Raw genomic sequence first — 25,069 nt, 5'->3', positions numbered from 1 at the left:
CAGTTCAGCTGAGACCCTTTCGGGTGAGGACTCAGGCTTTCAGTCTGAGGATTCATGGGAACAGGATCAGCTGAGGAGTTGGCCAGGTGAGGTTGGCTGGGGCTTCTTGCTCTGCTTCTCTGAACTTTCAGCATTCACTCTGATATCTGGCTCTGGGTTTTTTCTTTTTTTTCTTTTTAATTAAAAGACCATCTAAGATTTGAACAACAGAGGATACATTTGGATAGAATTAAGAGTGAAAGGGCCTCCTTCCAGAGTCACATCCACAGGAAACTTCCCTCACAACCAGTGTCTTAGGCTGCTACAACAGAATCTCACAGACTGGACAGCTTAAGACTAGGAATTGTGGAGGTCAAGAAGGCCAAGATCAAACACTCTATCCCCCCCAAACTGCCAGTCAAGACTATCATCCCTAGAACAGCTGTTCTAGAGTGAAGAAAGGATAAAGACTTTCCCAACATGACGATGAAGGAGTCATCTCCAACAGACCTGTCACGGGAAATGCTGTGGGCAGCTCTTCAAGCGGAAGTTAGAAACAAGGAAAGACACAAAAGCATACAACTCACAGGGAAGGTAAGCAACACACCCAATCGAGAACACGGCCGTGTGGTATGTAGATCTGTTACTGCCATTCACTTTCCCTTTAAAGGTTTAAAGATAACACTCTTAAAATGTTAAATATTTACCACCATTGGTTAAGAGATGCACAATATAAAAACATGTCAGGTGTGGCATTAAAATACAAAATGTGGGAGGAAGAGGATGTTTTTATAAGTGTCAGAGTGTCTCTGGCTTATAAAACAGCCTGCAGTTCACAGGACCGCTGACAGCCTCCGGGTGAGCACAAGTCCAGATGTCTGGTAGATACACAGAGGACACCAATGAGGACCATCACCTGCTCACACGGGACGCGCTGAGAAGAAATCAAAGGTACAACACATCTGCTGAACGACCAGAGCCTCACGGAAGGAAGTCCTCACATATCAGTAACCAGGCATTTTAGAAACGTGCACACAGAAGGAAGTCCTCACATATCATAAAGGCAAAAATGCACACAAAAGTTCACATACCAGTAACAGCATTTTAGAAAGTAAGAAAATTCAATACAGTAAAGCAAAAACTGCAACAAAAATTCACATACCAGTAACCAGGCATTTTAGAAATGTGCACACGGAAGATCCTACATCCTACCAGCAGAAGGAAAGTCCTCACATACCAGTAACCAGGCATTTTAGAAATGTGCACACGGAAGGAAGTCCTCACATACCAGTAACCAGGCATTTTAGAAACGTGCACACGGAAGGAAGTCCTCACATACCAGTAACCAGGCATTTTAGAAATGTGCACACGGAAGGAAGTCCTCACATACCAGTAACCAGGCATTTTAGAAATGTGCGAAAAACGTACACATATTATATTCCTGAGCAACTAATGAGCCAAAGGAGAAATTAAGGAACTCAAATTCCATGCAGTGGAAGACTAAAGTTGAACATGTCTGCACTAACACCATGATCTGCAGCTTCAATGTAATCCTATGAAATTCCCGGTGCTGTTTTTCCCGATGATGTTTTTCTAAGAAATAAAAGCAACCTTACTAGGTACATGAAACCACAACACTCACACCAGCCGAAGACATGCTGGACATAGGAGCAAAATTGGAGTTATTACTGCTATCTAACTTCAAAATATACTACAAAGACATAGCAATGAAAATAGCATGGTGCTAACATAAAACAGTGCATAACCCAATGGAAAAGAACAGAGTGCCCCCCTCCACCAAAATAAACCTACACAGGTATGGTTAAATGACTTGACAAGGAAGCCAAGAACGCAGGTGGAGAATGAGCTGTCTCTTCAATAAATGCTGTGGAAAAAAATGGATGACCACATGCAAAAGAATGAGGTTGGACCCTTATCTTACTATGTATAAAAATCAACTAAAGGGCTGGAGAGATGGCTCAGCAGTTAAGAGCACTGACTGTTCTTCCAGAGGTCCTGAGTTCAATTCCCAGCAACCACATGGTGGCTCACAACCATCTGTAATGAGATCTGGTGCCCTCTTCTGGCATGTAGGCAGAACACCTAAACATAATAAATAAATCTTTTTTTTTTTTTTTTTTCTGGAGCTGAGGACCGAACCCAGGGCCTTGCGCTCGCTAGGCAAGCTCTACCACTGAGCTAAATCCCCAACCCCATAATAAATAAATCTTTTTAAAAAAAATCACTAGAAATAGACTGAAGATGTAAGCATAAGCTCTTACTCTATAAAAGTATTAGATAAATGCATTGGGGGAGTGCCATGGCATTGGTTATAGCGATGGTTTTTCTGGTCAGAATTTCAAGGACGAAAGCAACAAAAATGCAAATAGGCCCATCGGACTGCTTCAGAATAAAAGCTCTATAGCCAAGGAAATAGTCAAGAGTCAGACTGACTACAAAACAGGAGAAAATATTTGATAAACAGTTACTATCTAAATATGTGGTATTAAAGTTTGACATCGCAATGAAATAATTCAATTAAAAAATGGGCAAAGGTCTTGAACAGACATTTTTTCAAAAGAAGCCACAAAAAACGATCAACGGGTATATGAAAATATACTCAGCAGCATTAATCATCAGGGAGCTGCAAATAAAACCATGAGTTAGCACTTCAAATCCGTTAGCCTGGTCATTATCTAAAAGATGAGAGGTTAGTACTGGTGAGAGTATGGGGGGGGGGGACGACGACACCGTTGGAGGCCATGTACATGTAAGGACACTACGGAAAATAGTATGGAGGCCTCTAGAAAATCAAAAAGAACATTATTATGACCCAGACATTCTTCTTCTAGGTATGCATCCAAAAGAATTAAACCAGTATGTTGAAGAGACACCTGTGCCAATATTCATTTCAGCATTATTCACAAAGGCAAAGGTATGAACTCTGCCTATTGTCTAGTGTCTATCCATGGCTGAATCAATAAAGAAAACAGAGGGTGCATGTGTGTACACACAAAGATACCATTTGTGGCAATATGGGTGAACCTTATGGACATTATGTTAAATGAAAAAGCCACACACAAAAGAAAAATCACTGCACAGTCTCACTATGTCTAAAGTGAAATGCACACAGCAGTAATTACAAGGTGCTCAGACAAGCATCAAAATAAAAAGGAAGCAGTGAAGAGTCAGTTATGGAATAAATGGGAGGAAGTGTATCAAGCTATACATGAAAACATGGAAGAATATGGGACTTAATGCAGGAGGAAGGAACTTAGGAGTTCTGTGGTACTGCATGGTGACTGCTGTTATACCTATACATTATATATTCCTTTAAACACATATTCTCGGGAGTGTTTTCCACACGAAAAATAAGTATATGAGGCCTAATTCAGTTACTCTACAATGTTTACATTTTTAAAAAAATCATGTACAAAGTACAATTTTTACTTTTCGGTTAAAAAAATTAAGAGATAAGGCAGCCCCTCCCCCAGTGGAAATTTTAATCCACAACAGAGGCACTGGCTGGTCTGAAGTCAAGGCTCAGGGGTCAGGCTATGCACAGAACTGCATGTGTAACATCCTCAGATCTAGTTCTCCTACAGACTCAAGGAAACCAGGCTCCCAGTGTGAGAGGAAAGGAAATGGCGGCAAGCCAGTCTCTAGAGAGAAAATAAGGGTGTGTGTGTGTGTGTGTGTGTGTGTGTGTGTGTGTGCGCACATACACCCCGACATGCTCTCAAACAGCGTGGGGATGGATGATTTATAGTCTGTGGCATTTTGTTACAGCAACCTGAGCAGAACAAGGCACTCCATGAAATAATTCCAGCTATGAAGATGAGTGAACAGATATTAGGACACCAAGAAGCCATGATTTGCTCCCGGCGGCTGCTGCTGCTACCAAGGCAGAAGGACCCTTCTGGTCTCCTGCTCACCAACAGGCAGCTCACTCGTGGCTCCACGCCATCCCCTCTGTGTCTGCAATCCGATACAGTGGTAGAAACAGCAGGCACGAAGGCCCCTCAGGGCTCCTATGGCTCAGTGTCACAGCACTGTGGCCACATTCCCAACAGAACTCAATTCCAAAGCCAACACATTTTCATGAAAATATATTTAATCTTATTCAAATTAGGAATCCCGTCTCTCTCCCCAGTTACTTTCAAACAAAGGCCCCCCTCTCAAATGTTGAAAATGGTAAGAGACGATCTCTCTCCTGTTGATTGGAAGGTACGTAATCACACACTTCTGATGGCTGACCATCCACCAGGTCTTTGCTCACCAAGGAGGGAGGACATCACTGCTATGGCTGGAAGCGTGAAGAAGTTCTTACCTATGGCAGTTAACACTGGTGTAATGGATAGAGGAACGGACTCTCGGGAGGAGGGTTTCATTGAGCAGAGACGAACAGAGAGTAATAAAAAGGGGAGACACTTCTGAGAATACTGGCTAGTGTTCAGCTGAAGATTAGTCGGTGAAAATCAATGTCCGGTGATCAGTAACTCAAAGACAAGGTAGTTCTCTTTTTGGTACTACTAACTTTCCCAGATCCTAGATTCCAAATTATAGAAAAGGATAAAACGATTAACAAATGAAGAATGCAGGAACTCCTGGCTCTGTGCCTCCAGCAACGGCAGTGCCCACTTGCTCATCTTGGCAGCACCCTCATTAGAGGTACAGGTGGCTGCTTTACCAGGCCTCTGCCAGCTGGGGCCTGGTACCTCGTTGGGTCTAGCACCAACGGTGGGTCTCCGGAGAGGCCAGCACCTACTGGGCCATCTTGCGGATCATGTAGTTCAGGATGCCTCCATTATGGAAGTAAGTGAGTTCCACATCAGTGTCGAACCTCATCACGGCCTGGAAGGTCTTCCCAGTGTCCAGCTGTAACGGCAAGGAGGCAGAGTGCTGCTGAAGGAGGGGCCGAGACACCTGCCTCCGGGAGATTCCACCTGGCTGCCCACTAGCTGCCCAGGGCCAGCAGCATATGGAACCCGTGGTCTCTGCACTCAGCCAGACCTACTGGATTAGCATGTGTGTTTCAACAGGACCCCTTGGGATTGATGTGCCCACTGAAGGCTGAGAAGCACTGCAGAATTAATGATGTGGGTAAGAGGCATGTGGGAACAAGGAGTCTCCCAGGACAGCAGCTTGAGTGACACCGTGATGCTTTCTCCTAAGTCGTTTCTGGACATGCTCTAGGCAGCAGAGGTCTCGCTGAGGCTGCTCCTTAGGCAGCTGATTCAGCTGCTCACTGGGGTCATCCTGGGCTCTCAGCCGCTGCCTCTGCAGTGCTGTCCCCTTGGGACTCTGGTGTCTGGCACTTTATTCCTGCCTCCCTAAGGACGTGTCAGAGGGGATCGATGAATACTACGACATAAGCAAACTATGATAATCAGCAGGTATTACCTATGCCGTGAGGAGGTGGACAGTACCAGTAGGCTTCACATCTAATGCCATCCCCAGTTAACCCCTCTCCCTCCACTGATTTCTTCCTATCGAGGGATTACAAACAACAGGCCCTTGCTTCAAATCCTGCCTGCAGAAGCTCTGCTTACCTTTATCTGAACCTTCATGCGCGGCTTAAGGTTTTCAGGAATGTCGATAGTATACCGTTCCCGACCCGTGAGGCCCAGAGAGTCCGCAGTCTCACCGGGGAGATACTCAAGGGGGATCACCCCCATCCCGACCAGGTTACTGCGGTGAATGCGCTCATAGCTCTCTGCCAGGACAGCTTTGATTCCCTGAGGAGCCAAGAGAGAAGTTTGGACACAGCTTCAACTTTTTCTTTAAGAGACACACAGAAACTTTACAAATTCTTCAGAAATACTCACAGCTAGATTCTCAGTACCTGCCAGTTGTTCATCTAAAAAGCTATCTTCTAGTTATCAATAACTTAGTAGCGAGTCTTACCCGATTGCCTACAATATACCAGCCCTCTATAAGCACTTCCTTGAATTCTCTTCTGCCCTCCACCAACTTGGAGGCCAGCAGATGTAGTTACTGTCCCCTCTTGCTAAGGGAGTTTTACGGTGGGATATAGTATTTGAACCCATATGGTCGGACCATGCACTTAACCACTTTGAGATACAAGAGTCCTCAGCTAATTTGTATCTGCACCGTATAATCCAAAGCAATATAAAAAAATCATTTTCTTTTCCTTGGGTTTTCTTTTACTGCGGGCACATATCAGTAGATACCAAGGGTTTAATCAAGAGAGAATGCACTACCAAGCAAATGATTAGAGTGTGTTACTTTCACAGTTCCTGTTCCAGGACCAAACTGCACTGAACAGCTTTGCTATGAAGCTTCCTATGAAGGATCTTTTATTGTTAGGGTGTAATTGGCAATATACAGCAGTAATCAATAGAGCAGAGAACTGGATTAACTACATTTTCCTACTAGTTATAAATTCCTGGATACCACCTCAGATCTACTGCACCAGAACCTTGCAGGGGTGTGAGGTGTAGGAATGTGTGTGTGTGTGTGTGTGTGTGTGTGTGTGTGTGTGTGTGTGTGAGTGATTTCATCTAAGTTTCAAGAACCTGGTTGTTAAGTGGTAGGTATTGATGCTGCTGCATACTGGAATCACCAGGGGAGGTTTTTAAAATCCCAATGTCCAGACCTTTACTAACTGAAGTGGGCTTTCCCAGGAGAACACCTAAAATGTCTCCACACATATTTCAAAGTCAAGAAACACTGGCTGAATGGGTTTTACTGATATAAACTGTGCAGCCCTCTGGTGGTGAGACAGTTCAATGGGTAAAGGTGCTTCCATCAAGCCTGATGTCCCACAAGGCTAGAATCAACTGCAAGTTATCCTTCCTTTGACCCGTGGCTGTGTGGGTACTCATGTGTATGCACTTGCATATATGTGCACATGAGTGAACATACTAGATACATGTAATTTAGAATAAAAGCACCTACTCTTACTTTAACCCAACTCCCCGCCCTCCCACCCCCACCCCCCAGACAGGGTTTCTCTGTGTAGCGCTGGAGCCTGTCCTGGAACTCACAGAGAACTTTGTAGACCAGGCTGGCCTCGAACTCACAGAGATCCGCCTGCCTCTGCCTCCCAAGTGCTGGGATTAAAGGCATGTGCCACAGCTGCCCAGCTTAACCGCACTTCTAAAGAAGCCCAACTCCTCACTGCTCCCTAGAGTTTGCATTTACTCTTTACAATCACAGAGGACACTAATCTTAATAAATTATGTGTCGGAACATGGTCCAGGGATGGAGTCATGTGAGGAGAGTGCTGAGTGCTTGTGAGAACACTCCAAGAAACAAGAGCCTTGTGACCTCAATTTCTGCTCTTGGACTGTGTTTTCGTGCTCTTTTCAGGTGTATCAGACAGGAGTGAGTTTATTTTGGATTACTCGTCATTGCTTGTTCTTATTATTCAATTCAATCAAATGTTTAAATTATCCTTTGTCTATCTCTGTGGAAAAACATGTTTTTTCCACATGCAGCTTGTCCTTGTGATTGTACACAGCGTGAACTCATGAGAGCTCAACTCATGTGACCTTTCTTAACCTTCACAATATAAACTGTCTGAGGCTCTCAGTAAGGTTGGCTACTGCATGAGACTTTAGTCCACCTCACTTACTGGCTTCTATTGTCCCAGGTCCCACTGCCTCTACAGCAGTGACAATTATGAACATCATGCTATTTTTTTCCTATATATTAAAAAAAAGATAGCTGCATATACATTTCTGAATGTGTTAGCCCTCACAGGCTTTCCTCCAACGTCATCTACAGATACCCTCGGAGCTGATGGCTGCCGGTCCCAAGCCCAGCTGGTGAGCCAGTTCTCCTTGGGTTTGCCCTTTGACGGGAAGAAGTCTAGATCCACAGAGAAGCAGGCTGGGTGAATATCACAAGCTTTCCACAATCTGCTCTTTCATAATGTCTTGGAAATAAAGCCATGGCATTTCTTCCCAAGCACCCTCCCTGCTCCCACCCCAGTTGAGAGGCGGCCCGACCAGGAAGCCTCTGCTCCATCATACCAGCAGGAAAGGGCCTTTGGCTGCCCAGTCTCGGGAGCTGCCTGAACCGTATTCTTTGCCAGCCAGAACAATCAGGGGAAGTCCAGCCTGCTGGTACCGCTCCGCAGCATCGAACACATCGAGCTGAGAAAGAGGAAAGACAGCTCAGTCAAAGAAAAACTAAAATCCTGCCCATGTGCTTGGTCTCTTGGTTCCCAGTTGACTCTCATCTACTCTCATTTTTACCCAACTGACTAAACAAAACTGCTGTCCAATTTTATAGATTCAAATCCTAGAGCATCAGAAGCAGAAGGGGAAGTATATCAGATTTTCTTTTTCTTCTCTTCCACTGACTAAACCATTTGAAAGTTAAAAGACAAAACCCACGAAGCCTGGGTTTGGGCCCAACACTAGAGGCCCAGCAGTGGTCAGTTCTGAGAGGTAGCAAAAACGCAACGTGCTATGTCTAGAAACGATGTCAAATGCAAAGTCTTCTTGCCCCTCCAGGTGCAGGCCAAGGCAGGGGCAGCAGAGGCATGCACAGAGGCATGCACAGAAGCATGCACAGAGGCATGCACAGAAGCTTGCAGCCACAGGCCAGGAGAGGTCAGCTAGTTTAATAAATGAGAAACATCCTCCACAAACACATTTGCTTCCCACAGGACATTCTGCCGAGTTGAGAGTTCCCCAGACGTCTGATGGGATCACTGGTGACTGTGAACAATTATTTATTCGCAGCTAAGTGGATCAGAAAATAAAGCCCCCTAAGAGGGAGTCAATTGAAAGGGGGCTCAAGACAAGACTTTAGTTAGACTCTAAACTATGGTTTAACTCAACATGTTAATATTCTGGGGATGGGTGGGACTGGGGTTCATTTCACATTACCACCTAAATCTGGAAAGATGCTGTATGTCATGATTAGCTAGGACTCATGAATATGGAAACTGCTACGTAACAGGAAGTGCCTTCCTCTGCCCAAGCAAACTAGTGGGATCCGAAGGAAACAACCTACCTGCCACTGCAGAGACAGTCATCTGTGTGAACTAACTGTGGGAGTCTGTGTCTTAAAATCAAGACTGCAGCCTCAGAATCCCGCAGGAAGCAGCCTCCGTTACTGTAGGCTGCTGCTCCCTCTCCAAGTTTGTACAACTTTTCCTAATTTCTATCTTCATTACAAATGCTGTGACTTAACAAGGTCTTTGCAATCACGTGGCTAGTGTTCGGTGTGCCTTTTCAAAATATATTCCTTGTGTTATTTCTTAAGGAATTTCCTTCCTCTCTCTCTTTTCAAAGACTTACTTAATTTGTGTGTATGGGCCCAAATGTATGTCTACCACCTGTGCAGAGGGACCTGTGGTGGCCAGAGAGGCGCCTGCCCCCCTGGAAGTGTTGCCTCAGGCGGTTGTGAGCAGCCTGATGTGGGTGCTGGGAACATCCAGGGGAGCAGCAAGTGACATCTCTCCAGCTCCCGTCTCCTTTGTAGGACCTCCCGTTAATCAGATGTCCTGGTGTGAGTTCAGTCCACCTTCTTGAACTTTCCCTTTCTCACTCTTCTATATCTCCAGAGATTTTCTATAGAGATCAGCCTTGCCTTTGAATCTTTTAATGTTTTCTTTGTCTTTCTTTTTCTCTAATGAACAAAGATCTTGGCTTGTGATTGCTCTTGCTAAAAAGACAAAAACAAAAACAAACAAAAACCAAAACCAAAACCTCTTCTTGGGGATAATTGTTTTTCTTAACATTTTCTACTTTTTGCAGTGTCCCTGTGTCCTGCCTCCTTTCCATCCCATCTGCTTGCTACACTCTGTTTAGGACTGTTGTGCTGGTTAATTTTATATCAACTTGACACAAGATAGAGTCCTGTTAGAAGAGGGAACCTCAGTGGAGAAAATGCCCCCACCAGACTGGCCTGTGGGCAAGGTTGTGGTGATTTTCTTGATTCATGATTGATGTGGGAGGGTCAAGTTCACTGTGGGTGGGGCCACCCCTGGGGAGGAGGGGGCCTGGGTTGGATAAGACAGCAGGCTGAGCAAGCCAGGGGGAGCAAGCCAGTAAGCAACATTCCACCATGCCTCTGCATCACCTCCTGCCTCCAGGTTCCTGCCTTGGCTTCCCTGATGATGATTTATAACCAGTAAGTCAGAAAAAAATCTTTCCTCCCCAAGTTGTTTTTGGCCATGATGATTTATCACAATCATAGGAAGCAAAGTAAGACAGTTATTGAATGGGCCTGTCTCCCTTTCAGGTTTTCCCCTGGTCTTCAATGTGTTATCTTTCTCATATAATAGCTTATTATCCCCATTTATTGTTCATCTGCTGTCAAGGTCTCTCCACTCTCAGCAGAGGATGGACACCCACTCCTATCCTTGAAATAGTGCCTTTTCCACCTTTAACTTAGGAAATTAATCTTTCATTATCTGATAAATGAGCACTGTGACTTTCTCTGAAGATGCCAGGTAAGACAATACTGATGTCCCTCAGGGCCCAGCAATAGTTGCCTCTAGACCTATAATCAGACTAAAAGCCAAGCAGGCCCTAGAGAGGAGATAGAAAATGCAGAACAGATGTAAGAGCTCCTTCTCCAGCGCCTTGCCTGCCTGCATGCTGCCATGCTCTCCACCATGATGATAATGGACTAAACCTCTGAAACTGGGGGCAGGAACAGCGAGCTGGCCTCACCGGCCCCTGAACAGATATCTCCAACCTAGAGAACACGTTGCTGCTGGTGGTGCTCCAGGAACTCTTGGCTGCTGGGTGAGTGCGCAGCCCTGACGACTGCTCCCATTCCATACAGCTGAGGGAAAAAATAACATCGTCCTATCTCACAAGAATGGGACATCATGGACAAGTCATGTGTCCTAGATAAGTGTCCTACCAACTACACCTCTAAACTCAGGAACAGGAGTTCTTGAGTTTCATCAGAAATTTCTGCTGCAACACAGGCCTGCTGAGGTGGCCTGGGGACCCCCATGACAGATGAGCATCCGTGAGATTAGCAGGAATAAGGAAGAGATGAGCTGGCTGTTGGCAAGTACATCTCATCTCTCTATCTCAAGTGAAGTCTTCGAGGCATTCTTCATCCCTTCCCCAGGGAGCTAGGAAATGACTGGACTCCCCTGTCTGTGTGTAGTTTAATAATATAAGTGCCCGTTGAATTTCTTCTGCAATTTAGGGAACTCTATCTGATTGGTTGTTTTGGTCAGCTTTAGGATATTGGTCTGAAAAGGGGCCATACATTTTGTTTTCAATTTTGTTTCTGTGCCTTTTATGCTTTAATATTCCCCTGCAGACTTGCTGAGCCTGGTGCTCAAGCTGGGGAGAGAAATGGTTCCAAGAAGAGTCATCCAACCTCTGAAAGAATTTCAACCCAAGCAAGAGTCTTGACCTTTAAAGATTTGAAGCCTAGTTGGGACTCAACTAGTATGTGGTGTCATGTGGAAGGTTCACACGTCTCATCCGACCCCTTTCTTCAGCAGATTCCTTCTGCATTCCCCCCATCAGGGCTCACCCCACTCTAGCTGCAGGGTTTGACATTTGATTCAGAACAGGCTATTAGAGAACTCACTCTCTTGGGGTGAGAAGGGACCACTGAAGCTGAGCCAATCATAACCATCCCATGGGTCCAGCTATGCCTGCAGCCCAAGATTCCCCTGGAAGTTCCCATTACACAAGACAGATCCCACAGTTAAGAGACTTTGGATTTTAAAGATAACTTGGACTTTGAAAGTGTTGAAAAATGTAAAACCGGGATTTTTAACATTGGACTGTGTTTTATATTGTGATATTAACATGAGATTTGGGGAGTAAGCAAGGAAGGAAAGGTTATGGCTGAATAGTGTATGTTTGTGTGTGAAAGGTGACAAGGGATGAAATGCCATAGTTTTTTCCAACTCGACACAACATACCTGGAGAGAGGGAATCTCAATTGAATAATTGTCTCCATCAGATTGGCCTGTGGACATGTCTATGAGACATTTGCCTGATTAATGTTGATAGGGCGAGGCCCAGCCAACTGGGGATGGTGGCATCTCCAGGCAGGTGGTCCAGGATGTATACAGAAGCAAACTGATCAAGCCATGGGGAGCAAGCCAGTAAGCAGCACTCCTCTATGGTCTCTGTTCCAGTTCCTGCCTCCAAGTTCCTGCCTTGAGTTCCTGTCTTGACTTCCCTCAGTGATGGATTTGTAAAACGAAATAAACCCTTTCCTCTCCAAAAAGAAAGAAAAAAAAAGTGCAGAACAGAATGTAGATACAAAGTATAGATAGAATACTTATAATAGATATTTAGAAGTTGGAAGAATTCTCACATTGGTCCCCGACCTGTGTGAGAGGGCTATTGTGGTTGGAAAGACTAAATGGAAGCCTTTAGAGTTGCCTCTGTCAGGAAAAACAGTGACTTAAAAACAGTATCACACCTCTAGAAAAATTAAAGAAATTAGTGCCACCATCAAGGACTTGAAAGATGCTGGACGGTGGATCCCACCACATCTCCCATTAATTCTCCTAAATAGCCAGTGCAGAAGACAGATGGGTCATGGAGAATGATAGCTGACTATCAAAACTCAATCAAGTAGTGACTCCAGTTGTAGCTGCTGTACCAGATGTGGTGTCCTTACTTGAGCAGATGAACACATCTCCTGGTACATGGTATGCAGCTATTGATCTAGCAAAAGCCTTTATCTTGGTACCTGACCATTAGAACCACCAGAAGCAATTTCCTTTCAGTTGGCAAGGCCAGCAGTATACCTTCACAGTTTACTTCAAGGATATATTACTCTCCAGCTCTGTGTCATAACTTAGTTAGAGGGATCTTGAATGTCTGTCTTCAATGAACTATCACATTGGTTCACTGTATTGACATTTTGCTGATTGGACCAAGGAAGCAGGAGGTAGCAACCACTTTTGACTTGTGCTGCCTGCATAGCATCCTGGACTTGTTGAAGAGCCTTCTTCTATTATTCTAGGCCCCACACAAAGCTAGCAGTACATATGCACAACAGAGGATGGGAAATGAATTCAACCAAAATATGAGGGCCTTCCATCTCGGGGAAATTCTTAGGAGTCCTGGTGTGGGGCATGCAGGGATTCCTTCTAAGGTGAAGGATAAGTTATTGCACCTGGCCTCTCCCACCACCAAGAAAGCAGCCCGATGTCTAGTGGGTCTGTTTGGATTCTGGAGACAGCACACTCCTCACTTAGGTGTGTCACTCCAGCCCATAGACCAAGTGACTCGGAAAGCTGCTAGTTTGTGTGGGGGCTGAAGAGGAGGAGGCTCTTCCACAGTCCCGGCTGCTGAGGGGCTGGAAGAGGAGGAGGCCCTTCCACAGTCCCGGCTGCTGAGGGGCTGTGGGGCTGGAAGAGGAGGAGGCTCCGGGCTGGAAGAGGAGGAGGCCCTTCCACAGTCCCGGCTGCTGTGTGGGCCGCTCTACCACTTGGACCATGTGACCCAGCAGACCTGAGGGTACTTGAGCTGTCAGTGGCAGAGAGGGATGCTGCTTGGAGCCTTTGGCAGGCCCCGGTGGGTGAATCACAGAAGAGACCTTTGGGATTTTGGAGCAAGGCCCTATCATCATCTGTAGACAGCCATTCTCTCTTTGAAAAACAGCTCCAAGCCTGCTATTGGCCCTTAGTGGAATCTGAACATTTGACAATGGGCCACCAAGTTACCATCTGACCTGAGCATGTCCATCATGAGCTGGGTTTTATCTGACTCACCAAGTCATAAAGCAGGACATGCACAGCAGCAATCCATTAATAAATGGAAGTGGTATATACATGTTTGGGCCTGAGTAGGTCTTGAAGGCACAGGCAAGTTACACGAAGAAGTTGCACAAATGCCTTTGGTTTCTACTCCCATTTCAATGCCATTTGCTGCCAAGCATGCACCTATAGTCCTATAATTGGTTGACCTGTAGCCCTAGAGAAGACTAGGGCCTGGTTTACTGATGGTTCTGCATGTTAGACACCACCCAGAAGTGGACAGCTGCAGCCTTATAACCCCCTTCTGGAACAACCATGAAAGACACCGGAGAAGGGAAATCTTCACAGTGGGCAGATCCTTGGGCAGTACACACGGTCATACATTTTGTCTGGTAGGAGAATTGGCTAGATGTGCGACTGTTCACTGATTCATGGGCAGTAGCCAATGGAGTGGCTGGATGGTCAGAGACTTGGAAAGAACATGATAAAAATTGGTGAGAAAGACATCTGGGGAAGAAGTATGTGAACAGATCTCTCCAAAAGGGGCAAAGTATGTGAAGATACTCATGTCTCATATGAAAATGTCCATCAAAAGGTGACTTCAGTTGAGAAAGTTCAATAATAAAGTAGACAGAATGACCTGTTCTGTGGACAGTCAGCCTCTTTCCTTAGTTATCCCTGTCATTGCCCAGTGGGCCCATGAACAGCGTGGCCACGGTGGCAGAGATGGGGGTTAGGCATGGGCTCGACAGCTTGGATTGTACTCACCAAGGCTGACCTGGCTACAGCTGCTGCTGAGTGCCAGATCTGCCTACAGCAGAGACCAACACCGAGCCTCACATATGGCACTGTTCCCTGGGGTGACCAGCCAGCAACCTGGTGGCAGATTGATGACTACACTGGACCACTTTGTTTGTAGAAAGGACAGGAGTAGATGCTTATTCTGGTTAGGGATTTGCCTGTGCTGCATGTAATGCTTCTGCCATAGTCACCATCCTTGGATTTACAGAATGCCTTATCCACTGTCATGGTATTCCACATAGCATTGCTGCTGACCAAAGACCTCACTTCACAGCTAGAGAAGCATGACAGGGGATCCATGATCATGGAATCCAGTGGTTTTACCATGTTTCTCACTGGCCTGATAGAAAGATGGATGGCCTTTGAAGACACAGTTACAGTGTCAATCAGCTGGCAGCAGCCTGGAGAGCTGGGACAGGGTTCCCCAGCAGGTGGCATATGTTTTGAATCAGTGTCCAATATATGGTACAATTTCTCCGATAGCCACGATCCATGGAATCAGGAGTGGAAAAAAGAATAGTTCCACTCATTATCACCCTAGTGACCCACTAGGAAAAATTTTGCTTCCTGTTCCCTCGAACTTAAGTTCTGCTGACGTAGAAGTTTTGGCTCCAGAGAGGGGAGTGTTCCTGCAGGAGCCACAACAAATACTTTATTGAACTGGAAGCTCAGACCTCCGCCTGGTCACTTTGGGCTTCTGATGCCTTTAAGCCATCAGGCTAAGAAAGAAATAACAGTGTTAGGAGGGGTGGTAGATCCAGATTTCCATGGGGAAACTGGATTGCCTCTCCACATGGAGGTAAGAAGGGTTAAGTCTGTAACTCAGGAGATCCTTTAGGGTGTCTCTTGGTGCTCCCATGTCCTGTGATTAAAGTCAATGGGAAACCACAACAGCCTGATCCAGGATGGCAAAGGGCACAGACCCTTCAGGAATGAAGGTGTGGGTCATTCCTTCAGGAAAAGAGCCAAGACCTTTTGAGGTACTTGCTGAGGGTGGTGCAAAGACAGACTGGGTAATAGAGAAAGGTAGTTATAAATACAGGCTAAGGTTAGGTGGCCAGCTGCAGAAATGAGTATTATAAATGACAGTGTTTCTGTTACATTTTGTTAAGAATGTGTTTGTACAGATATTTGTGTTTTCTTCCTTTGACTTTTTTTTATATGATGGAATGTAAAATCAATTAAGAGAATATCAGTGGTTGTCATGTTTAAGTTTGAGATACTAAAAGAATGCCCCTCAAGGGAAATGCTACCTATTCTAAATATGCGTGTTTGCAATTTTGGGTGGGATAGTTATATAATGTTAGGCGTAATCATGACTGGTTATTGCTTTCATTTGGAATTTAAGCATGGCATAAGGTGATATTACTGTATGTCAAGCTGACCTGGGCTGGACTTGGGATGGGTGTTCTCATGATGGGTGTTCTTGTGATGGGTGTTCTTGGTTGTCAACTTGACTACATCTGGAATCAACTAAAACCCAAATGGCTGGGTGCACCTGTGAGGGATTTTTTTCTTAATTAAGTAATTTGAAGTGGGAAGATCCTCTTCTAATCTGGATCTGTGAGGTGGGAAGATCCACCTTTAATCTGGACCACACCTTCTGCTGGCAGCCTGTATAAAGGGCATGGAAGAAGAAAGCTTGTTCCTTCTCGGCCTGCTTGTTCTTGCTCTTATTGGCAAGTCCATTCCTTCAGTGGCATTAGCGCCTATTCTTTGGGATTCTGGTGTATACTGAAGACCAGCTGACACATTCAGCCTTGTGGACTGAGTAACTACTGGATTCTTGGACCTTTCATAGACTGTAATTGTTGGACTAGCTGGACCACAGTCTGTAAGCCATTCTAATAAATCCCATATATATATTGAGATATATATATATACATATACATACATATACATATATATATACATACATATACATACATATATATATATATATATATATCGATTCTATAAGTTCTATTCCTCCAGGGAACCCTAATACAGCAACCAATATCTGATTTGATTTAAGACCAATTCCATGAGATGGAACTCATCCTTGACACTAGTTGGGTGACCAAGAACTTGAGACTAGATAGTTCAGGAACCTGAGGGAAAAACCAAATAACACTGTTCTGCTAAAGAAATGAAACAATAAAATGACTCCTGATGACATTCTGCTGTCCTAATAGGTCAGTGCCTTGCTCAGCCATCATCGGAGAAGCTTCCTTCTGCAGCACATGGGAAGAAATACAGAGGCCCACAGCTGGACAGTGTGCAGAGTGAGAGACCTTGGAACACTCAGTCCAATGGTATGTGTCCATCAAATCCCTCCCCTCAGGGCTCAGGGAACTGTACAGAAGAGGATCGAAAAGGTGTAGGAGCCAGAGGGGCTGGAGGACACCGAGGATTCAAGGCTTTGGAAACACAGCAGGAAGGAGGCACATATGAACTCAGAGAGACCAGGAAGCACACACAGGCCTGCAGAGGTTTGCAGCAGGTAGAGTCCCAGTGCTGAGAGGAGATGTACACCTAAGTCCACATCCCTAACCCAGGGTCTATCACAACAGATGGCCACTTGCGAATGAAGGACTTGTTTTCTCCAGTGGCATCTCACTGGGGATATAAACCAATTTTAAGGGCAGGTCCCATGTCTAGCAGTAGATGGCCAACACCAAAGTAACTCAATGGCATCTTTGGAGGCTGTTTTTTGTCTCATAATATTTTGTCAGGGCATTTTTTTTTTAAACTTACAGGGTCCTTTGTGTATGTATTACAGCATCCGTAATATAGGGTTTTATAGGGTTCATGGGTGTGCGAACATTTTTGGCTCTGCATCTATATGTGTTTCTTTTGCTTTTTTTCTTCTGTTTGCTTGTTTTGTTTTCCTTTTTGGTTGCTTTGAGACAAGATTTCTCTGTGAAGTCTTGGATGTCCTGGAACTCACTCTGTAGACCAGGCTGACCTCGAACTCAAGAGATCCGCCTGCCTCTGCCTCCCGAGTGCTGGGATCAAAGGCGGTGGTGCCACCAATGCCCAGCCTGTCTGCTTTGTTCTATTCTAATTTGTCTGTTTTGTGGATCTGGATGGGAAGGGAAGTGGAGAGGAATGCAGAAAACTTGTTGTTGTTGGGGAATTGTAATCAGAATATATTGTATAAAAAAATCTATTTTTAGTAAAAGAAAAAGAGAAGAAAAAAAAAAAAAAAAAAGGGAAGCTGGCAGGCTACACTCCTTGGGGACCTGCAGATGTGCTACCATCCTAGATCTTATAGGCTAACCCATCTTGTTTTAAGCCTCAGAGCCACATAAGGCTGGTGTTATTCCTAGGTCACAAATTTATAGAAAGGGCCAGAGAAGTAAATAACTGGATCTGGGGCCTCACCTCAGGTGGCTCTGAATACAGACCGCACTCACACACCCACATCTACAGACAAACAACTCCAGCATGTGCGCCAGCCTCAAGCAGCTCCTTCAGGACTGGGCAGACCTCAGAGGGCCTCCATGGCCCTTCCTTTTGCTGTGGATGCAGTAAATTAAAACAAATACCAGTGCGGACACACCATAGCTCTTCTTGAGAAATATCCTGAATAATCTGGAACTTAGTCTTTAAGTACTTTAAATACATATGGAATTTCACCAGAGATTTTTTTTTTTTGAGCTCAACTTCCACAAAATGAGACTTAGTTGAACTATGGTACCCAACTGCTAAGCAGCAAGAAACTGTAATCTCTACCGGGCTAAATGGCACGGATATGGACACACGGCAAGAACTAGGGAGTCAGGCAGGCGACGCTGAGAAGACAAGAAAAGGCACTGTGAAGAGTCAGGCTCCAAAGCCCGACAGACACCGGTTTCTGGAGGAAGAGAGACTGTACTCACTGTTTCTCCTGAAGGAAGATGCACAGTCTGAGGTGCCTGCTTGTTCAGAAACTTGTTCAGCAAGCGAATGTTGGCAAACGTCCCCCGGGCCATGATGGCGTCGTTTCCCCGACGGGAGCCATACGAGTTGAACTCTCGTGGCGTCAGGCTAAGGACAGAAGCAGGAGGAGCTCTTTGGTGACGTGAGTAAAGAGGAAACAGCTTATACACAGACGAGAGAATGCCATAAAGCTAGCATGGCACTGAATCTGCCAGGGACGGCTCTGCAGGCTGCTCTCAAAGCCTCAACTGGGAGAGTGAACCAGGGGCAGAGAGGGGCAGGAATCAGTACTCTCCAGGGGCAACTCAGGAGTCTTTCAAATCTGGATAGAAAATTAGAAGGAGTTCTTCAAGGAGTGTTCATCCTCTTAACTCAGCAGGAAGTTCACACAGCTACATATAGGGTGAAAACTGACTTAAAAATAATAGGGAGGCCAGTCAGATGGATGGGAGAATGGGAGATGACTAGATATGCTCCACAAACTAAGCTGAAATAGGCCTGAATTTGTCCCTGAATAATCAGGGCCCCAAGACAAAGGGAAGCAACACAGTGACAATACAACACACAACTTTCCAGAGGAAAAGAGTCACCGCAGGCCAGAGGCACAAGAGTGACGTCGGCTCCTGTATCTTATGTGTGAGAGCCAATGAAAGGAACTTTGTACGTCAAGAACAGCATGGTTCAGCAGACCCAGCAGCCAGTTCACTGGCCTGTTTCTTACAAGACTGGGGTGGGTGTTTACGCGACTGAACTGTTGGACCTGCATTTGGTGGTTAAGAGAGCTTCTGGTTGGCTTTCGGGAGCAGGCAAACATGCCTCAGAACCTCTGAAATCCTAGCCAACATGTTTCGGGTTTGTGCGTTGGGGAAGAGGGGCATTATAATTGCTTACATTCACTTCCCTAAAGAGATCCTATGTCCAGACAATCACCTCCAGAGAAAAAAGTGTTCTGCTTCTCAGATTTGCTCTGAGCCCCCTCTCCAAGAGAACTGATTCAGAAGGGAGGAAAGAAATCAGGGAGTTTTTCCTCCTCATATGAGTCTCACGGGAATCAGACCCGGGAACCTCCAAACTCATTATCTGTATTTAGCTGGCAGCAGATGACACAGAGGTTCCTACAGATATCGGGGTGACCGGGGGTGGGGGGTGAGGGTTGGGTGGGGGGTGGGTGGGGGGTGGGGGTCGGTGAGCTGCACACTCTTGAGGCAGTTCTGTCCGCATCGTCTCAACAGGACATGACAATGAATGTCAGGATATACCATTGCTGGGTTTCCAGCAGGCTCTCCATGGCTTGGGAGAGGGCTGACGCTGGAGCCTAACGCCATACACTGGCTTAGGAAGCTGTCGCTCCTGGTCACTTGTGATTCACGGGCTCTCCTATGGTGCTTGCTAGGCAACAAAAGCTGGAAAATAACCTCAGTAAGGAAAGAACACAGTGTGATCCCACAGGCACCACGTGAGAGGAGAAATGCCAGCTTCATCGAGGTTCCTCCCTTGTCTTCGACCTCCCGGCCTCACCCACACTCACCCTCGGTTGGTCAGGTAGCGAGCAGCAGGACTGTTCCTTGCAATATTCCCCGCCGGAGAGATATGGTCCGTTGTTACTGAATCGCCTAAATTTAGCAGCACATAGGCATCCACTATAGACTTGGGTGGCTGGAGATCTAACGTCTACGGAAGAACGCACAAGCCAGCATTTGCCCAGATTTCCCAGACAGGTCACCAGGTGAGCTCAACCAGGTGAACCAGACTGAGAGCGCCACATCAATGCACGGAAAATTCCACTTTACTGGCTCACAGCAACACTGTTCACAATTAGAAGTAAGGTAAACTGAAAACAGTCACATCTGAATCTTGGATAGAAGGTGAAGTACTGGCATTGACCCTCAAAGGCAATGGGAAGGCAGCTGTAAGGACATTCTTTCTGCACCTCTATATAATTCTTCAGATGCCAAGGACAGCTGGGATGCTGACTTCTCCCACCCATCTCCAGAGCAATCCATCATGGAGTGTAAGATTTAAACACATTTGGCAAGTCTTGAGGATATTCTTCTGGACCAGTCCTGCAGACCTTAGCTGGTCCTCATCTGGGTGGTGTCTACTCACTGGGATATCCTTGCACAGCCACACAGAACCTCTGGCCAGAGAAATGGTGCCTACAGCCAAAGCTTCCAGCCTCCTACAGCTCTCCCAGCATTATCTGCTGGAGTATGCAAAGGTTTTGTTGTAATGGGCAGCCAGCACAGGGCTGTGGGGCAAGACTATACAAGGAAAAAATCCTTTAAAGAACTAATGTTAAGAAATAAAAAGCCAGGGGCCAGAGCGATGGCTCAGAGGTCAGGAGCACCAACTGCTCTTCAATTTCCAGCACCAAATGGTTGCTCACAACTGTGTAGGTCTAGGGGATCCGATGCCTTCTTCTGACCCCCTCCCCACTGTACACTTGTGGTGCACAGACATGCGTGCAAGCAAACTACTCGTACACACACGAATGTGAGGCCAGTGGGATGGCTCCAGGTAAACGTTCTTGTCACCAACACCAAGCCCGGTGACCTGAGTCTGACCCTGAGACCCACTGTGGAAGGAGAGAATTGATTCAACAAGCTGTCTTCTGACCTCCGCACTGTGTCATGGTACACCTTTGCCATGCTCACACACTAACATCATATACACAGAATAATAGATAAAATTTAAAAATATACTATCTAAAAATATAATAAAAATCATACCAAGTTTTGGAAGAAGGGCGGTGACTTAATGTATGTAGATTTGGGATTCCACGTGTACAGCTTTTCTGATGGGGCTGCTAAGGCATTCCAGCTTTTGTTTACAGTCTTAAATAAAAAAAAGGGGGGGGGGGGAATTAATCACATTCCAGGCAGGGAAAAACTTGATATATAAATACAAAACATTCAAAAGAGGTCTACTAAAAGCCACTTTGAGTGACAGGAGTCTTAAACAAGCCCTGGTAGAAAGGTAGGAACTTTCTATTCGCTCCATCCCCAGGACTCTTTCTCAGATGACGGCTCCCATGAAGACACGGCCTTCCCACCATTGCTCTGATGGTAACTGTCTACCAGGATGACCTGTGAAGACGCCATGGAGGCAGTACTGAGGGAAGCCTCCAGCTAAGAGCCAGTGGGGGTCTGGGGAACTCAGTCCACCCCCCAGGGTGGCCCTCAGTAGACCATGTCAGCCCAGGTGGGATGAGTTTTGCTTGTGCAGGCCGAGGCCCCTGTTGGGGAATATTATTTTAAAGTGTGTTACTTTTGTTTATGTTGCATTTGTTTAACTCTGTGAAGCTGTGTTACTGTGCCTGTCTAAAACACCTGACGGCTTAATAAAGCGCTGAATGACCAACAGGGAGACAGGAGAGAGAAATAGGTGGCGCTGGCAGGCAGAGAGGATGAACAGACCCAGAATCTGAGAGGAGAAGAGAAGGACCAAGAGAGGAAGGAGGAGGACTTCAGGGGCCAGCCACCCAGCCACCCAGCCACCCAACCAGCAATGGAGTAAGAAGGAAAGAAAAGGTATACAAGAACAGAGAAAGATAAAAGCCCCAAGGTCAAAGATAGACAGGATAAATTTAAGTTAAGTAAAGCTGGTTAGCAACAAGTCAAGCTAAGGCCGGGCATTTATAAGTAAGTATAAGTCTCCATGTGATGTATTTGGGAGCTGGATGGCAGGTCCCTCAAAAGAGTAAAAACAACCAACAACCGGCCCCTATTGGCTCTGCACCCATAGACACAAAATGCTCTTGTTTCTAATTGCTAAGCTTTAGTTACTTTTATTTCCAATATATGTGTATATATCTTCTTTGTTTATGATTTCATATACATGGATACAATATACAGGGCGTATCCCCCGTTATCCTCTCATGTCTCCTCCAACTCTAATCACATTCCCTTCCTCCCCTCTACCACCCCTCATTTTCACGCCCTTTTCTTTTCCTGATGTGCTGAGTTTAATTAGCATTGCTTGTATGAACATGGGTCAGGAGGTGTACTGGAGCCCGGATACCTATCGGTGGCTACACAACTGAAGGAAATGACTCCTCTTCCCTAGCAACCATTAATTGAGTGGATGGGGCCTCCCGAGTCCCTCCCCAGTTCATGACGGAACCAATGGATAATGAATATATACATTTAAAATTTGGACTTCCGGGTCACATGGACACTAGCGAGTAAAATGACAGCCACTGTGTATTTAAGTTGGCTTGGATTTTCTTCATAGATCCCTTAACTTGATCTTTGCAGAAACATTTTCAGTCAGATGGCCGATAAGCTCCCAGATACTGTTTCCCAGTGAGTAGCTTATGGAAGGGAGCAACGAGAGAATTCCATGCCCACGGCCTCTGTCCTATAGTCTTGTTCTCGTTTTAAAGCACCACCCTGTCAGAAGACAGTGGCCAGCAGGGACGAGGGTAACTGAGGCCTGGAAAAGGGGACTGAACCCCATTCATTTTCTTCATTCATTCATTCATTTATAAAAGGAGACTGAACCCCACTCATTTTCTCCATTTATTTATTTGGAGGCAGCGTCTCACTATGTAACTCTGGCTGTCTTGGGACTCACTATGTGGAGCAGGCTAGTCTCGAGCTCCCAGAGATCCATCTGCCTCTGTCTCCCAGTGCTGTGCTGGGATTAAAGGCGTGCGCCAACATGCCTGGCTTTTCTCCTATTTTAAAATGTACAACTTTTGTTCTCATTTCAACAAGTTGGCAATCCTGATTGTAATACTTTTTACCATTCAAATGATTCTTTGAGAGAGGCATTCAGTCAACTGACTGCACTCCAGTGACTAAATCCAGTGACCATCACGGTGAAACTGCCAGAGAGATGGTCTGAAGACTGTTACTGAGGCTGTGCGTCACATCCCTGTCCCGATCTGTGGCCTGTAGGTTTTGTAAAAACGTGAATCATGGGAGAAGAGTACTCCATAACCCTGCCCTGGTCAGAGGAAGAAATGCATGTCTCTCTCTGCTTCATGCTCCTGTGGCCTCAGGTCTGCAGCGATGGCACAAAGCTGACACTTAGCAGTGCGTGTGTGCACAGTGACGTGTCTCACCTCTATTTTCTGATAGACCTCCTTAAACATCCCCGGGATGACATACTGCCGTTCCACCGCCTGGATCTCATCTCGAGTTGGCCAGATATCCTTCAGAAATACCTGCTGGCCCTGTGCATTCACTCCTGGGGAAACACGTTACCATTTTCATTATCACACAGTCAGGTCTGTTCCTCCAGGAGCTGTGCAAACAGAGACTGTATCTCTTCTCATAGGTCACATTTCCATCAACTGATTAACACATAACCCGGTAGTACCTGCTCTCTTATTTAAAGACAATTACGGACAGTTTGGCCTCCAGCTTACAGGTTTTGTATTTGTTAATTCAGTGGACTATAGACTGAAACAGGCAAAGTGCCCGTGTTGAACATGCTCCCTCTCATCATTCCCTCACAGTGGGCGTGCAGCGCCGACATCCTCACAGGTGTAGCGTGTCTTAGGGATGGTCTGTGCATAACTGAAACACTCGGTCATTTTCTGTTAGGCACCGAGTCACTGGCAGACTTCAGTACCCTCAGAGGTCCCTGAAGCCAATGGACATGGGGAAGGCTGTATAGTACTGTCCTTAACTGGGGACTCGAGGCCAACAGCACACTCATTCACAACTGAATGAAGCCTGTGTCAATGCCAGGGACATCACGGGTGTCTTGTGTATAGAACAGTGGACACTAATTCAGTATTATGCTCCAGGGCCATCTAAAAAAGCAAAATCATCACAAAAGAAACATAAAAGTGAAAAATGGATGGCCGGGCGTTGGTGGCGTACGCCTTTAATCCCAGCACTCGGGAGGCAGAGCCAGGCGGATCTCTGTGAGTTCGAGGCCAGCCTGGGCTACCAAGTGAGCTCCAGGAAAGGCGCAAAGCTACACAGAGAAACCCTGTCTCGAAAAACAAAAAAAAAAAAAAAAAAGAAAAGAAAAATGGCACTAAGTAGTTGAAAAGGGCGTTTGTTTACTTACAGACTTACAGAACAAGAAGGCAGCGTGACTCCTGTCTGACTGCGTCACACTGAACGTGTGATTCAGGGTGATTCAGCTTTCACCCTGTGCTCATGTCCGAGAAGGGCCATGACAACACTAGGAAAACTGACTGAGGGTCAAACACATTTTAGGGATTACGCATAACCATAAATGTAAAATCCAAAACCGACGAGGGTCAACGGTATGGCATGGCTAGAGTTCCATCTCTTAAAAGCAAGTCTAAGGATACCTCCACATTATCTAGTCTCCTTGGGCTGGAGTGAGGGAGGCATTGAGGGTGAGAGCCCAGGAGAAGCAGACAGAGCAGAGCTTTGAACTGAGAGAATCTGACTGGAGCGTGTTCCTCTAGGGTATACAGAAAAGCGAAGCCTATCCCAGGAGGCCAGAAGGAGGCAAAAGGCCTCTGAAGATTCCAGAATGACAATTGCTAATATGTTTGGACCTTATATCCTTTTTGCCACCTGCTGCCCCCAAAAGAATCATGCTTGTTTCCTTTGTGTTTTGGGTGTACACTGAAGAACAATTAAAAGATTTCTCTGTCTCCTCTTGTGAGAGCCAAAGTTACATTTTAAGTTTTAATTACTACACTTAAGAGATCCATGCAACAAAATTGCCTCTGGTCTGCAAGCCCCTTGCCCAAGGGCACATAGTTCCTGAAAT

The 25,069-nt window shown here is 45.8% G+C and overlaps 1 protein-coding gene across 1 annotated transcript in view; it reads right to left on the bottom strand.

Annotated features, from left to right (window-relative positions):
• Nucleotides 1-4,075: 4,075 nt before the first annotated feature.
• Nucleotides 4,076-25,069, bottom strand: part of Aco1 (aconitase 1) — a 64,239-nt gene continuing 43,245 nt past the window's right edge. The window contains exons 15-21 of the mRNA XM_028884068.2: nucleotides 23,430-23,554; nucleotides 21,091-21,195; nucleotides 19,890-20,032; nucleotides 18,322-18,469; nucleotides 7,980-8,102; nucleotides 5,532-5,717; nucleotides 4,076-4,857 (exon numbers count right to left, since the gene is read on the bottom strand). Of these exons, the coding sequence (XP_028739901.1) occupies nucleotides 4,744-4,857; nucleotides 5,532-5,717; nucleotides 7,980-8,102; nucleotides 18,322-18,469; nucleotides 19,890-20,032; nucleotides 21,091-21,195; nucleotides 23,430-23,554 (944 nt within the window). The 3' untranslated portion in view covers nucleotides 4,076-4,743. The remainder of the gene's footprint in view (nucleotides 4,858-5,531; nucleotides 5,718-7,979; nucleotides 8,103-18,321; nucleotides 18,470-19,889; nucleotides 20,033-21,090; nucleotides 21,196-23,429; nucleotides 23,555-25,069) is intronic.

Source organism: Peromyscus leucopus, chromosome 2 (genome assembly GCF_004664715.2).
Source record: "Peromyscus leucopus breed LL Stock chromosome 2, UCI_PerLeu_2.1, whole genome shotgun sequence".
Taxonomy (NCBI): Eukaryota; Metazoa; Chordata; class Mammalia; order Rodentia; family Cricetidae; genus Peromyscus; species Peromyscus leucopus.
This window is presented reverse-complemented; position numbering and strand designations above follow the sequence as displayed.